At 42.8% G+C, this 16,871-nt stretch overlaps 2 protein-coding genes across 7 annotated transcripts; one reads left to right on the forward strand and one right to left on the reverse strand.

Moving 5' to 3' along the window:
- Nucleotides 1-727: 727 nt before the first annotated feature.
- On the reverse strand, nt 728-10,110 carry slc9d1 (solute carrier family 9 member D1). Its single transcript, XM_076982413.1, has 13 exons — nt 9,976-10,110; nt 8,815-9,260; nt 7,883-8,062; nt 6,598-6,792; nt 6,349-6,477; nt 6,000-6,092; nt 4,862-5,048; nt 4,624-4,741; nt 4,002-4,197; nt 3,595-3,745; nt 2,967-3,046; nt 2,695-2,844; nt 728-2,314 (listed from the first exon to the last, which is right to left on the reverse strand). The coding sequence occupies exons 2-13, from the start codon at nt 9,238-9,240 to the stop codon at nt 2,201-2,203; spliced, it is 2,019 nt and encodes a 672-aa protein (XP_076838528.1). The 5' UTR covers nt 9,241-9,260; nt 9,976-10,110; the 3' UTR covers nt 728-2,200.
- dcun1d2b (DCN1, defective in cullin neddylation 1, domain containing 2b) lies at nt 10,072-16,444 on the forward strand. Of its 6 annotated transcripts, none has more exons than XM_076982416.1 (7): nt 10,072-10,206; nt 12,218-12,434; nt 12,928-13,096; nt 13,303-13,433; nt 13,860-13,942; nt 14,481-14,577; nt 14,812-16,444. In XM_076982416.1, exons 2-7 carry the CDS (start codon nt 12,260-12,262, stop codon nt 14,889-14,891), a joined length of 735 nt encoding a protein of 244 aa, XP_076838531.1. In that variant the 5' UTR covers nt 10,072-10,206; nt 12,218-12,259; the 3' UTR covers nt 14,892-16,444. The 6 variants fall into 6 exon arrangements, with proteins under 6 accessions (XP_076838531.1, XP_076838529.1, XP_076838533.1 ...); XM_076982414.1 differs by lacking the exon at nt 10,072-10,206 and adding an exon at nt 11,039-11,124; XM_076982418.1 differs by lacking the exon at nt 10,072-10,206 and adding an exon at nt 11,172-11,301.
- Nucleotides 16,445-16,871: the final 427 nt, after the last annotated feature.

Raw genomic sequence — 16,871 nt, forward strand, 5'->3', positions numbered from 1 at the left:
TTTAAACGCCCCATAAATTGGTTTTCAGTAGAGGCCAAAACATGAAATCAACAGTAGAGGGTCTGATTTGCGATCAGGTGAATCTGACCATTGAATTCTGTGACCGCAGACCGCTGTTGTGGAGAAAATGCACGAGGAAGAGCGATGGTTTAATTTTTTATTCTTTCTACGTTACTTGAAATTACATTTTAACTTAAAAATGTTTGTGTCCATGAGAGGCTTGGCATTTAGGAATGCCTAATTTTTTAGAATAGACATACATTAACTTTTTCTAAATAACAATAAACGATTAAGTTCCTGTGTGTTATCATAATATGTCAACACTCACTGTACCTTATTTCTCGACAACACACAAAATGTGCAACACAGAGTTTGCGCTCACAGAGTTTGGTAGTCACAGATTTCGTACGCTGCATTTTGCTGTTGAATTGTACGGACAGCATGTCCACTGACGTGATTCCCTTCATACAGATGTTGCCGTTATGGATAAAATACTCCTGTCCTCTTGTTAAGTTACTTTATGTAATAGCCCTTTCTGTATCCAAACGAGGCTATAATTTTCTATTATGAGCTAGAGAATTCAGCCCTCAAGTTTAATATATTTAAATTACACAATTACAGAATATTAATGGCATCAATCTGATGGCCAACAAAGTGATTAATTTGTACAAAATTTAATACACAAGTATACCATTTCACTAAAAGGAGTATTAATTTGAAATGTATACTAGGAAAAGACCTGCTTACTTCCTCATAAATATTGTATTCCAGACAAGGTCAAATAGCTCTATTTAAATTTCATGTATAATTTACACATTCTTCCGTATTTTATCAATGGAATAAAGATTTTTTTTATGCTAAAGCTTGTAATGAGTTTGAACATCGAGTAGTGAAGAGGATCTCAATGCTAGTTCCCCATCTGTAGAGCAGTTCTTCAAGTTACTGTGATCCTCATACGTTTGACTATTGTGTGCTATTGAGATCACGTACAGTTTGCATTTGAAATGTGATCCCATTATAAAAAAATTAAAAGCAAACACTTTAAGTGATTGGCTGCGATTCCATTCTAACAGCACTACCTCAACACCACTGCATGACAATTGAGGCGATCCAGGCAATAATACAACAGAGATATCAGTTCATTTACCTCCAACAACTTATTCTTTCAGGTTTAACCTAATGCAATTGAAATCTGAATCTGGAAACTCATCTCTGCAGAATATATCCTAGTGTTAACCGAATATCCATGTCAGACTTATCCATGTTTATAATGTCAGACAGCACCAATTAGCTCATATTAGTTTTTCTTAAAAGAACAGAAATGAAGTCATATCTTCTTATCTTCAACCATTGTTTTAAAGGCTTCAACCTTTCATTCTAAACCATTTACAGTATGCTACAAAGTTTAACAGCCTACTGCATTTTTTCAGTGTGTTTTCATAGCTAGTAAGATGGGTCCCCTAATTCTGTAAAGCATTCGAACACAAGTGCAAATTCTGAAAAATAATTTATTTGATATTCATGAAAAGTAAACCCTGCCATTCTTAAGAGGCCACGTTCTTAATATGAGAGGACAGGAATGTGTTTGCCATTAATTACGCACTTTCCTTCAGTACAGCTTCATTCCTTCATGACCTTTATAACAGTCTACAAGGATTTGCAATCTACATGTGCAAAGATCAATATCGAGATTTCAAAGACTGGCGTCACTGGATGAACTAGTACGCACTGCGCCCGCTACGGTTTACGTACACGGTTCGCTTGACTTCAGCCACCTTATCTGCTAGTGTGTGTAGCTCGGCATTGGCTGACATCTGCTGGAATGAAGGCACGTTTAGGGGCTTACTAGTACGAGTCGCTTACAAATTTACAGAAATAAATAGAGATGTTTATATAGTATTATAAACTAAGCAGACACAGATATGGGAATCTGGGTCCCTCTTGTGCACACAGTTGGTCAAAGCTCTAAACATGCCCCAAGGAAGAAGGATGAAAAATACTCTTATACACCATGGTTCTAGAACGTAGGATGTTGCAGCGTTCCATAACACCAGAGGGATCAATAACTTGTAGAGTATTGATCTATTGTGATACCGTTTTTGGGGACGTCAATGCCCAAAGACCTCACTTTTGCAACCCTTACTATACCACAGCCTTTCATGGTAGAACACAAGGAGACCTCCTTAATGCCCAGGGTGGATCAGGTGGCTTGTCTTTTTTCGGGCCTAGGGATGCATTTGAGCGTGGCAGCTCTCCAAAGTACCGGTGCTAACAGAAGACTTAACGTGGTGACGCTGAGAACAAGCAGGTACACCTGAAGAGAAGAAGGAACATGATAACATGATCGTTTTTCAGACTTCACCACCAAACAAGTGGTGACTTATTTAAAAGGCACTGTCAAACTGCACCATTTCTAATAACTCCTAAAATACAAAGCATACTAAACTAATATTTTCCACCTAACCAAAGTTGGTGTGGAATGACAAGCAAGCCTTTTGTGACAACCAGTTAGTTCAGATAGTCTGTTCCAGATCCTATCACGCTTCGGCTAGGCCATTGAGAGCTCTGCAACCTGGCACAGTGTTCCAACAAAAATGTTCTAACAAAGTTATGTTCTAACTTATTAGTCTTCCTAGCAGTAAGAAATAAACTTACAGCAGTAGAGCATTGGAAGTTTCTAGTGGCGGGTCTCACCTCTCGAGAGATAATCCCAGCCCGGCGGGCACGGCTGCCCAGGACGAAGGAGAACTCGCTGACCTGTGCCAGTCCAGCTGATACCAGCCAACGAATGTGGCGGGAGCCAAGTGGAAGGATAGCAGACAGCACCAGCACCGCCATGCCAAACTAGGAGCGGGAACAGGGAATGGTCAGGAACAAGCAAGAAGGGAAACAACACTTCATCTTGATTCAAAAAATAATAATAACAAAAGCACTGATGAGCCTTTGAAATGAATGAACATGGTTACCTTCATGACCACCAGTGTCAAGGTCAACACCACAAGGATGGTCAGTTCATAAAGGACAAAAGTGGGGAATACGTGCAGCCCTGGAAGAAGCAACATACAAAGTGCTAAACTGTTTTAATATGTTGAAATAGTCTCTTTCAAAGCATATGGTGGCTTAGAAGTGTCTGAAGAAATTAAAAGAATACCCGTCTCACTTCCCTTAGAGATTTAACTACAGAAAAGTCCATGGTGCCACATCCTTCTTTCTTTTTTTATTTTCTTTTTTGCTTTTAAAACATTACCCTGAGTTAGCAGATATGGTTATGTAGACCAAGTCCTAATACAGGTCTAACCTAAGTATAAGCAAGTTTCCTGAAATGACATTAGGAAGGAACATCAGTGTCCCTGTAGAGTGTGTTCATGGATTTCCCAAGCTGAAAGCAAATAGACCAGTTTTTTTATTTTATGGTGGAGCTTGTTAAATTGTATTTTAAATTAGATTTTTTTCAGGATATCAGATTATTAATCTAATTGAAGCAAGATACAGATTTTTACCCTAGGAAATGGAAGAGGCAGATGTCTCCAGGACTGGTTTACTGAACTACTCAAGCAAAAGCTGAAACGTAATTTGGCCTTACAGTGAACTCACCAATAGATGCAAAGAAGATGATTGCCAGGAAGTCTCTGATTGGCTCGATGCAGCTCATGACCTCACTGGTGACCATGGAACCCTGTGAGGAGAGCAGGGCTCCTGCGAGGAAACAGCCCAGCTCCATGGAAACATCCAGAAATTCTGTGACCTGCACAGTTTTTGGCATGTTAAATCTTCAATGTGTAAACCTAATGAGACAGAACTGCAAAAACCATGCAAATAAAAAAAATAGTCGAGTCATCTCGGCCATATCTCTCCTTTCCAAACAAACACATTTAAAAATGGTTAAAGTTGATATTTATTTTTCCTTTAAGCATACAAAATCAATAAAGCTATATCAGCTTTACCTAGGATTTGTACAAACCACTGACGGTCTCGTTTGTTTTGAGATGACAAACACTCACTGTCAGCATTAAGAACACAAACGCCGTCGTCCCCAGCACAAGTATCTCTTTGTTGCCTTTGCTCTCAGCATGTAGCTTTCTGTAGAACGGACCAATCAGATGAGCCCTGAGGAGCCAGCACAGCAGTAGCACAACGGCGAGGGAGACTAGTACTTGAGCCAGCAGCACTAGCACATGCAAGCCACCAATAAGAGCACTGCAAAAGAATGATGCAACCAATCAGCTGCTGCAAGAGGGACACACAATACTAGGATACTGGATGTCAACCAATACGTCTGGCCCCAGGGTAATTTTCCACTGATATCCCCCTTGACTATGCTAATTATTTTGGACCTAAGCTCCAGAGAAACAGCTTAAGTGTTTAGACTTTTAAAAGCAGCACTGGCAAGTTATACCACCTTATTAAACAGGTTAGTTATGTTTGTTCTGAATGAAGCTCAGTTTTTGGCGGTATACTAAAAGTAATTACATTAAACACTACAGGGACAGCATGTTGATATAAGGAAAACAAACAAAAGACTGGTTATGCTGACGTCAGAAACGTGTGCACAGACGTACAAAAGAAACACCTTCTCTACATGGTGTATGGTGGTGGGTGGCTGTGTGTGTGAATTTACCTCACCTGTCTATATCTCCATTGCCTGCTTGGATAAGAGTTGGCATGACGGCAATGAACAGACCTAGCTGAACGTCCTGCATTACTAGCATTCCTAGCAGAACGCTGCTATAGTCCAGTTCACCTACACAAAAAGATGCACGCTTTCAAAACCCCCCCAGAATTATGGGTAAAAATATAAAAAATACGCACACATATATGCAACACTAGCGTCTTCAAAACCCCAAGACCCACCCAATTTTACCTTCTTTTTCTCCCCTTGTCCCACCAGACAGAAATCGTGACACAAGAGGAGTACTGGACAATGATAGACAACTGGAAACGAAGACAGTCTGAATGGGGTGGAGCCTAAACATTTGTCCCCAAAGAAGCCCCGCCCCCACCATCAGGAGGCTAAGGTAGCTAGAGCCTTGGACAGAGATCTTCCAGACCTGAAGGAGCAAATACGCACAATACATCAACCTGTTCATAGATATCGGTTCATAAATGATGAGTAACTTCAATACAAGTTGTAACTTCATATTCTGGGCCTTCATCATACAGAATTGTTCTTTTCTGGTGTTTGTCTGCTCGCTGCCATCCAATCATGCAGCTTTATGCAAACTCAGGACAAACAGTTCTGGGAAATGTTTACACCATTACAACCACAAAAGACACTTCCTGAATTTGACCAAGTAAGGACTACATGAATACCATCACTGATGGTATGTACATGAAAATATATGACCAGATATGGTCTCCATGCAAATCAACCATGGTGATATTGGATAATGGTCATTGGTATAAACCCATATCATCTGAATCCAGTTTGAGCATTACATAATCCTCAGTTTCATTTTGCTAAAGCAGCTTATTCTAACAGTGTTACATTTGTTATCCTTTCTGGTTTTGGCTGTTAGTGTGAAAAACTGAAGATGTTTAACCCATAAATAGTGGTGACCTTGCAAGAGGACGGCAAGAGCTGACTAATCTGAATGATGTCTCGCAAACTCCACCTGCAGAAACAAGTTTTAACTGACAGTGTGGCAAGAGCCAACAATGGGAGCTCAGTAATCAATTCTGGGAGCTCAGTAATACATTCTGGTGAATTCTTAAGAGCAGCTACCAAAAAACGAATGAATAAAAAGGAACAAAGCAGCCCTACTATCAAGAAGAAAAATTAGCGCACACAATTCTGAGGATCAGCAAATGTCCGTTTCCATTTGCGGGAAGATAGAGAGGATGGTGTGTGTGTGTGTGTGTGTGTGTGTGTGTGGGGGGGGGGGGGCGCATTTAAGAGAGGAATGCCGACTAGCGAGTACTATAAAATGTCGTCTGGCTTGAAGACAAGCATGCATGCCATGAAAACATGTAACCATAATGTGATCCAGAAGCTTCATCACCTTGTGGAGTCGTTCTGGAGAGAACTCGAGGCCAACCACGAAGAGGGTGAAGAACACACCCAGCTCTCCTAGTGTCTCTACCTGAACCATCGACTAGGGAGACAGACAGATCACCTGACTTTAAAATATTTTGTACAAACACACATGCAACCACCTTCCCCCAAATACTTCCTATATTAAAATTATGACTTATAAAGGTATTAATTATATTTAAAAATCCTTTACACAAACATACTATCATGGCTTAGAGCTTATGGAGAATTGCAGGGGAAGAAGCAGCCACTGTGAGAGTTAATCCATATGAATGGCGTCTGGCAGTTTTGATAGAGGACATTCATTTTGAAGATACCTGAATGCTGTTGAGTCCAGAGGGACCGAGGAGAACCCCACAAACGATGTACCCAAACATAGGAGGCAATCCCATCAGCGTGCACAGCCAGCCACAGGGCAAGGAGAGCATCACCACCGACACCAGATCCTGTGGGAACAAACACGGGTTCAGGCTTCACACCGTGTGCTGAGGAGTCACGCCAACCCTCTGAATCCATTACAATCTCAACACACGAACCGAAACAGGAGGACCAGGGGTTTATCAGACCTTAATGAGGTGATGGTCAGCACGAGGAATGGTGGAGTCCCGGGGCTTGGTGAGCACATACTGGTTGTTCTGGGAGTCGATGAGCATGCTCAGTCCCAGGTGACTCTCCACCACCAACCGTGACATATTCTTCCTCTTTCCATCGTCCTCATCCTCTTCGACTCTCAGGACAGCCTCCACATTGACACCTTTCATCTACAGAGAAGCACAGACGGGAAGATAATAATGCAAGGGACAAGTAGAACACGCATTTACACTTGATCCCTTCAACAGTCAATTGTTAATTATTAGTTAATGGGAGTTAATCAAGATTTTAAACCATCGTTTAGCAGCTCCAGGTTGAAAGCTCGGAGATTTTTAAAGCTCTACATGAAGCACTTGTCACTTGAAAAGTGACAATGTAGTCTTTAAAAGTAGTTTTATGTTTTATAAATTTTTTTAAACGTAGCATCTGCACAGAAGTTTCATACAAACTGGATGGAAGGGCACAGCTAGGATGCTCACAGTCAACTGTTCTCCATATCTGCTTATGATGCACCATATCTGCTGTATTATGATTAGACATTTGACGCTTGCTACAAAATGCTCATTACACCTTGAATTACAGTGCGAGTTACTGGAAAGAGTCAAATGTGTCTCATTTTGGATTCTTCGATTCTTTAGGTTCTCTTCTGCCTTAGAAGACAAAAGAGGCAAGGTTGAACCTTAACATGTCTGACAGTTTCAAACCACTGTGTACCGTTTAACATCACCTCGGCGACGGCAGGGTCTCGTTCACTCCACAGTAGTACTAGGATCACAGAGCATAAGAAGGGTCACACTTATTCAGTTGGTAGTTGAACTGGGTCACCCAGACCGTGTGTTAGAAGACACCAGCAACAACTTCCAGGGCAAAAGGCATGTTTGCATTCCCAACAGACAAGACTGCAAGCATGTGGGAGAGAGGACAGGAGAAACATTTTGGCTGCTTTTTGTATTTTGGTAGAACACCACTGTATACCTTTGAGATCATCATTTTTATTCTTTACTCAGAATTTACATTTTATTTTAATATTTATATTTACAATCTTTTAGTCAGTTACATAATTAGTTTGATTTCCTTTTTGTCTGCTTCCATTAAATCACGTTCAGTGCCAGAGTTTGAATGCAAAGATGAACCTGTTTCAGGAGGTTTTTCCCTGAAAATAAATCTAGAAAGAAAAAAAAGAATCCAACACACCAACCCTGCCATAGTGACAAAAACACCAAACAAGCCAATCCGATGTGACGAGTCCCATCCGCTCACCTGCTTGTTGTTGTCAAAGACGTGATCTTCGATCTCCTCCTCCAGGCGGTCGGCAGCCCTCCGCACGTCCTCGAGGATCTCGTCCAGCATGGAGAGGGTCTTGTTCTGGTCCTGCGCCACCTTCAGCGCCTCCTGCTGGTGCTTCTCGGCCGCGACCAGCTCCACATACTCCTGTTCCTCCTGTCGACGGGGGTGTTTTTTGCTCCGTATCAGATCGAGCCAAGACATTCACCTCCAAAAGCCTCGGACCTCACGTGCTAGTGTCGAGGAAATGGGTGCCAAGCTCTGCAAAGATGTCTGAATCTCCTCTCCAAAGCAAACAATTCTTTGTCATTTATTTTTAACAGAACAACCACTCATGCGATTACACGCATTTCACTTGGGTCCAACAAACACAGATAGCAGTCCATTTGGCAACTACTGCAGTCTCTAGCCAAACCGGGTACTATATCTCAGCATCCACTGTGAGATAAGACACCATTCAGGGTTAAAAAAAAATAAAATAAGTATAAAAACAAAATCATCAAACCTTCCTTCATTTCAAGTGAACACCCTTACACCGTGCCATTACTAAAGACACTACAGTAAATCAGACCTGCCTGTCTGCGTTAGCCACTACCTGTTTGGTGTGACTCAAGAACAATTTATTAGTCACTAATCGTTAACTAAGCAGTGATAACTGATATAATAATAAATAATTCATTAATAATAATAATAAATAATTCATTAATAATAATAATAAATAATTCATTAATAGTCTCATTTGCCAAAAGATCTTAATATACTGTCAGAAAGGGGAGAGTCTACCGAGCTTACTGAGTCAAACTACCACAAGTCCTCCTCCTTCATCAACAAGAGCTTGTTCGGTGGCCAACAGGAATGGGCGAGGTGACGGACCTCACCGACCTCACCGTGGCGGCGGGCGACCTCACCTTGATGGCTGCCTCGCGGAGCGCCTCCAGCCTCAGGCGGCTGCTCTCCTTCATGCTCACCACGTCGTGGTAGTCGCCCTTCAGCACGCGCTGCAGGCCCAGCACGGCCTGGAACACGGACCGCTCGCTCTCGTTCAGCTCCTTCTGGAACACCTCCAGCGTGTGGACCTGGAAGAGCCGCTCCGCGTCCGAGAGCGTCCGGTCCCGCTCCACCGCCGCAGCCACGGACCCCAGCTTCCGCACGGCCACGTTCTTCTGCCGCAGGAGGCCGGCGAGCCGTCGGCAGTTCTCGGACACCCACCGGTGGCCGTGGGTGACGGCTGCCCCGCGGCCACGGTGCAGCTTGATGGCATGTTGGGCCACCTGGTCGCCTGGGTGCAAAGCCCCCACCATGCCCAGGCAGAGCAGCGCACACAGGAACTGCATCCAAGCGGCTGTGGTTTCAACTGTGAAGGAAAGGGGGTAGAAAAAGAAAGAGTGGAGAGAACAGCAATTGGAAAAAAGAACAAAAAACAAACAAAAGAAAAAAACCAAACACTTCTTTCAGGAACTTTGTCATACACCTGGCATAGGGTGGCTTGGGTTTGGCAAGCTAAGCTCACATAGGTGGGGCCCAGTGTTCAAACAATGCAGAGTACCTGCTCCATTTAAAGCTCTGAAATCTTCTAGTGTTTCAAACGTCACACAACAGATGTTAACTGCACCCACAGAGGGTGAGGGGTCGTTTGCCCGGATATGGAACAGAAACTGGAAAGTAATACCAGTTTTAGGCTACTTCGGAAAGTGCAGCTCTGTTTGATTGACATTCTTGAACACACAATGGCAAACATACGTTAAAACGCCTAAAGCACTTAACCTACAAACAACCTCATATATATATATATATATATATATATATATATATATATATATATATATATATATATATATATATATATAAATATATAATGAGGTTGTATATATATCTGCACCAGGTCTGCCTAGTATAGTATAACGTGTATTAACTTGGCTGACGACTTTCACCATCAGCTTTCATTCATCTAAACAAGTCCCCAACGTTATATCGTGTAAGATATTAAAACCGTCCCTCATCGTCCCTCATGTCTGGGGGAAAGTCGTGAACAAGGTAATGGCGACAAAAATAAGATGGATGACACATACCTTTAGGAACTGGACGTTGTCTGCGCAGCCCCGAAGTCCTCGGCACTCGCAGAAAACAATGGTGCTCTTGTGGCGCCACTCCTCTCCACACGCCACATACTCGCGTCTCCTCGGGTGGGTGACTGGGAGGCAGGCGCGATATTCCCGGAGAGTCGAGCGTCGGTGGCCCGGTACCTCGGCTGTGTGAGAGCTAGACGACGGGGCGGTCGTCCGGTGTGTCGAGTTCAACAGGTACGTTGACCCTTTTTGCGTTTGACAGCCGCGATACTCGACCGCGGCGGAGTCATTGGGGAGTACGTGCTGAGGTGCCGAGGGAGACGCCGAGTTTGCTTCACCATGTCGAGCACGGTGGCTGTGCTAGTCCGTGCTAGCGGGCCAACCCCAGCTAGCGTGTTCGCGTCGCACCTCCAGTCGAGATGCCAGATTCAGCTGACAAGCCAACTTATGCTAACGTTGGCTAACTTAACATTTTACACCAATTAAACTATATGGCTGTAAACATCATTCGAGGTTTTTAGACATTCTGTACAAATATAAAACTCGGTCTTCTAATTCTGTTGTCCACTTGAGTTGTCATGGCTTATTTTAATGTGTAATAACTGTATTTTATTTGGCTAGCTGGCTGGCTAATTAAGGCAAACTTGTTCATCACTTCCAAAACAGATCGACACGATTGGCTGGCTGGCTAATGGAACTGTATTATGGGATATGTAGTTTTATCTCGTGCTCTAGTTCACTACACCTATTTGCACTTGTTATGGTTAGTGCTATCCATATTAAAATGTAGCCGTTTAATTTCCTCAACCGAGGCATGTTACGTTTATTTGGAGACTTCTTGCCCACATAACTACTTCGGTTCAACAGTGATCATGATACAGTACAGTGTAATAACCCACTTCGTATGTTAAATACTCAATTTTATGTGATATAAGAGCAGCATTCGGTGCTAATTTCTGTTAATAATACATTCGGAACAATATTTTGGACTCGGTCTCGGACGACAACAGCGCGAAGTTGAAGAACTACAAATCCCAGTTCTGGTGTAAACATAAACACTCCCGTCTCTCTAGCGCAGTCCCGATAGGCTCCCGCGCATGCGCACAAGGGTCTGTTGGCTATCAAGTTGGTCAAACAGCGGGTGATAAAATGGTAGGTAAGATAAAAACGGTAAATGCGAACTTGGATGCTAGCAGGGACAGAGCGGCTCACAGCGCGACAAGTGCGTTTTATACGCCCGAGGAAGTTTGCCGGATAGAGGGAGTTGTCCTCCGCCTGTGTCGCATTGTCACTGTCTTCCACTGTAGCAATTTATCAGAGACACGGAAGGTCAGTTGTTGGTATTTTGAGAGCTGACACCCGCACTTGGTCCCCACGTACCGTTCCCATTTTGGTCGGGGCGGAGGGGGCTGTCCAGACCTACCGACTCGTGAATTAGGCCGACTGTGACTATTACTGCCGTTACCGAAGCCGGGCGGGTCGGCAATCGGGACTGGTATGGTAATTCTCCACGATCTCCCTCTCACACGCCAGACTCTACAGCCGCACAAGTGAGGAAACCCAAGATGTTTGTGCTGGTCACTTCAGACGACCCGCACGGTGGTCACTCGTGATTCTCTACTGCACGTTTGCGTCCGTCATGACAGCCAGTCACCTGTCAACCCGTGTTTCTGTGCCCTTTCAAAAATAGACAGTTCGCCGTGGGTCATTAATATAGCAGACGCCTAATTAACCGTGCTGTGTTTCATTGACCTGTGTTCAGTCATGCTGTTTCACTGACCTGTACTGAAGCTTGACACTCACATCTGCTCACAGTGGTTGTTTCCTTCAGCCCCAGGGCTGGGTTTACCTGGGTGTTTTGCATCAGCACTGCCTGCAGGAATTATTTTGGAGATGCTAGCTTACTTTTACTGTTGTGGTAAAACTTAAGCCATAATTTATATACGAGTATGATGTCAGTGTGTTAAGTAAAAGTCATAATATTTTAGTTTTCTGTCTTTGACATGGGTCTCTTTACGTAAATCTGAGAGTGCCCTATATTTATCAAGCCTCTAGGATCAGCAACCCCCCCCCCCCCCAACACACAAACGAACACACACACTAATGCACACACGGTCTCTCTATAAACATGACACTTATATTCGCTAGGCTATGGAAATCAAACACGTTTTCCAGAGCAACATTCTGAGGTGTCTGAGCAACCAGTCATGTGCATCCTGGTGTACTGTGTGTGTGTTCCCTGCAGCATAAGCTGAAGTCTTCACAGAAAGACAAGGTCCGCCAGTTCATGTCCTTCACCCAAGCAGGGGAGAAGACAGCTGTCTACTGCCTCACACAAAATGACTGGAAACTAGAGGTGGCCACAGACAACTACTTCCAGAACCCGGACCTCTACTACAAGGAATCCATGAAAAGCACAGTGGACAGGAAGAAGCTGGATCAGCTGTATAACCGATACAAAGGTAAATGAACCTGACCTTATGACCATTTTTTTCTTAATTTCCTGCTCTTCACATCCTGAAACTGTTTGTTTTGTTTATATTGTGCTATATGCCCCTGTGCTCTTCTTAAACCTTGATAAGTGTGTGCTTTTAGGTGTGTCTGTGTTCATTTTATAATAGTTGATGATAAATTTGTAGATGTTTCTAAAATTAGGTTAGTGTGTCAGTGATAGGCCTGCTTGATATAAATAACAATACTATTTTGTGAGCGGGATATATAGCTACATATTGCGATAGCAGTGTGCAAAAAAACATGTCCACGAACCCATTACAACTTGACTAGCATATTTTAAATAAAGCTGTTTTATAGTTGGTTCATGTGAAGACACTGTATAAGCTCTGTGTCTGGTCAGTGAGGCCGTAACACAGAACACAGGGTCATAATGATCTCCAAGAAATATATTGTGTGTACGCTGGAAATGAAACAAATGTTTTCATACGTTATTTCCTGTAGATCCTCAGGATGAGAATAAAATCGGAATTGATGGGATCCAGCAGTTCTGTGATGACCTCACGCTGGACCCGGCCAGCATGAGCATTCTGGTGGTGGCCTGGAAGTTCCGGGCAGCCACCCAGTGTGAATTCAGCCGGAAAGAGTTCCTGGATGGCATGGCAGAGCTCGGGTTAGCACCAGTGGTTTTCTGCTTTTCCTTTAGCTTCCCATACATGGCAGTATCACATTTGTACTGTAATAAAACTATTCCGAGCTGAATTGAACTCACACGTTCTCACTGAGTGTGTGTGTGGGGAGGGGGGGGGGGGGGTTAGAATGTTCCAGTCTTCTCAATATTACAGTGCCAAACATACTTTACCATATGTCCTTCTCTAGATGTGACAGTCCTGAGAAGCTGAAGGCCATCTTACCCCGATTAGAACAGGAGCTCAAAGATTCGGGCAAGTTTAAGGACTTCTACCAGTTTACCTTCAACTTCGCCAAGAATCCAGGCCAGAAGGGTTTAGGTAGGTGTCACATGGCCTCAGCCGTGATATAAAAAGGGAAAACGGCAACACCAAAAGCCTAGTGCAAAAACTAGGTTTGAGTGTATGCTTGTATGTTTGTACTGGGTGTGTGATTAAGCGAACCACAGCTACATGAAATTGTGCGGTGAATGCAGTAGACACCTGCCTTTGCTTCTGGGCTCAGGTTTCCAGTTTCATCCTGAGACGTCTATCCCCTGCATGGGGAATTCTGTCTTTGTGCTAACAGTTTCTGCCACAGTTCTGGCACAGAAACAAGGGCACCGTTTGTTGGTTTGTGGTGATCCTGGCTTGTCTGGCCTGCACAGTGGGTCATTGTGCGACCCGGTAGCTGTGGCCCGCTGGCTGTACCACAGTACCCCACCTCCCCCCCTCCTCACCATTCCACTTTCATCCCTCCATTCTCAGATTTAGAGATGGCCGTGGCTTATTGGAACCTGGTGCTGACGGGCCGGTTCAAGTTCCTGGATCTCTGGAACAGGTTTCTGCTGGTAAGCCAGACCTTCTCAAAGCCGTGTTAATTAGCTGCTTTTGGTTTTGGTCTTCACTGTAGAATTTTGAGCTGGTCAGTAAGTCACATGCACACGTGCATGTGTGAGAAAACACACACACAAACACACACAAGAAGGCCCTGCACAAACTTTGGAATGTCAGCTCACGGAAAGGTACAATTGCAGAAGCTACCAAAAAACCAGAAATGTATTTCCAAAATGTGTGGCAAAGACTTGTTGCACATGGACATCAAATATATTCTGGTTTCTCCTGACAAATGTATAGGATACAGTTATTTTGGCAGCTACCTGATAATCATGTGACAAAAATCTATACTAGTTTGTTACTAATAATATCTTTTTTCTGTATATCAAGAAATAGATACATGGCTTTGTAAGACTGGATATACAAGAAAACAGCTGTGGTGTTAGACTATATACAAAGAATATGCTTAGATATGCTACAATTAACTGTCAACATGACTTTAAATATTAACTTACAATATGATATTTCTATCATAATTCTTTACTTCTGAAGGAACATCACAAACGATCTATCCCAAAGGACACGTGGAATCTCCTTCTGGACTTTGGAAATATGATTGCAGACGATATGTCAAACTATGATGAGGAAGGTGAGATTGTCTGATCATACCAGTGGAAAGACAAAACCTTCATGTGTTTTTGTTTGTTGGTTTTTTTTTTTTTTTTTTTTAACAAACTGAATGAAACAAATCTTTTTAAACTCAAGTTTTGTTGCATACCATTTAATAAATACAATTTATAAAGGCATAGAGCATTAGACAACAGTAAAATGGATACAGGATGTTGAAGTTACAGCTTCCTGTCTTGTCTTTTTTTCTCTTTAGGGGCGTGGCCAGTGCTTATAGATGACTTTGTTGAATTTGCCCGGCCCATTGTCACAGCAGGCAAGCGCAAAACTGTATAATCACCGTCTACCTCTTAGAGAGGGAAGTGGCATCTTATCGGACATTTTGTATTAAAATAAAAGATTCAAAAAGGAAACACACACAAAAATTAAGAGACTTGTAAGTTGCGAGTCTGTGTTGCCGAACTTGGATTCAAGAGCTATCGCTTAGCTGGCCAGACCTTATCAGGAATGAGTGAGATTGCATTGAGCACTTTCGCCACCGTGGGGCGACAGCGAGTCTGCTCCAAGTCATCGGGCTGGAGGAAGCCCCGCCTTCCATGTTGAGTCACCCTAGACCCAAGGTCATTATGGCAATGGACATCATAACGCTGCCTTCAATCATCCACAGTATCCCAGTCGGACAGCGACGTGTGTTCCCAGAGCGTCGACAGCATGTCGGGTCCCAAGGATGGACCCCCGCCCCAATCCCCCTGCCGAATGGGTGTATTATAGGATAATAGGTTGTGCATGTTATTTGTGATTGGTACGCAGTATTTAATCTGTGTAAAGCAAACGACAACGAAAGATCCATATCTGTCGAGCAGTGGCGCCCGCGCCCCCCGTTGCGTGTTGTTATAAACAAATTTCTAAGCAGTACAGAGGGCAGCAGTGTGAGAATTAACTCGAGACATGAGATCCAGTTTCGTCAAACAGTCGTCAGAAAACCACAGGCAGCAAAGCTCAGCTCACCAGCAGAAGTAACGTTGCTACAGTTGTAATATACTGTATGTAAGAGATATGTACAGATATATTGCCACAAAAGCGTATTGTATTGATACATGACATTTATTAATGTGACAAAAATATTTGGACTAATCTGTATTCCAAGCTTGGATGTCCTCACATTTGTGCTTGTTCATTTGAGAAGTCTAACCTTTGTTTTAAACTTTGTTTTAGAGTCATTTTTCAGCATAAGTAATAGTTTATTCAGCTTTCAAATTTATTCACATGGTTCTTGGTTGTAATCATGCTTCTGATGGCATCACACTTGTGACAAAAAACAAACAAAAAAACAAAACATGCACGTTTCTACATGTAACAAAAAGGCAAAATATTTATTAGGAATTAGGAGTTGGACCCTTTTGACATTTTCAGATTTCTTTTTTTTTAAATTGGGTTTTTTAAAATAATTGTCAATCATTTGTATCCCCAAACCCCTGAATCTACAAACTCTGACACACACTATACTTTATATATGAGGCTTTTCTTGGGTTATTATTTTGGATTGTTTTGTTATTATTATTTCCAAAATTCTGGACAAGGTGCTATGGTGTTCTGGATCTCCTCACTTAATAGCTACAGATTGCCAGTTTTGTCCAGTGTCGTGTGTCGGGCGTTTATTTCCACGCTGAGGTAGACGAGCCTCCCTGTGGTGTCCTCATGTGCTCCATGTTGCTGAGTGTTCTGTGTTTTGACCAATGAGAAGTGCATCGGGTTCAGCTCATCCAATCAGTATTGACACACATGTAAATAAAGATTATTTAAGTAAAGAATAGCTTCTCCATTGTTAAATCAGAACCCATTTGTTTGATTGTGAAGTATGAAAGTTGTTCAATAAAGCATGTTTTTAACAAAAAAACGTTTTTCTCTATTTTTGGGTGGGTGTGGGCAAATGTCTATACTGATATGTAATTTTGTACTTTTAAAATATTGTATCTCATGCATGAGTTATGATGGTTTCTTTAACATCAGTCTATCTGATAGAGAACAACTAGTTCCTGAGATGTCCATGTCTGGATGTTATGTCAGCTGTGTGCTAGCGCAGGTGGAATTGGAGCACCTGTATCGTGTCTGGGCCATTTCTCATCATGAATGCTCTGCAGTAGCTTCTCTGAGCTGGGCAGAATTAGAGTCTGTCTCCAGTAAAGTTCCATTCTATTCTTGTGCATTTGGGAAAGGCCTTTGTGCTGATCTCAGACCAGCCGATGGAATCCGCTCTGCCTAGGAGGATTACCTTTTTAGGAGACACCTGATCACAGCATAAGCACACAAAGGCTG

Source organism: Brachyhypopomus gauderio, chromosome 20, assembly GCF_052324685.1.
Source record: "Brachyhypopomus gauderio isolate BG-103 chromosome 20, BGAUD_0.2, whole genome shotgun sequence".
Lineage (NCBI taxonomy): Eukaryota > Metazoa > Chordata > Actinopteri > Gymnotiformes > Hypopomidae > Brachyhypopomus > Brachyhypopomus gauderio.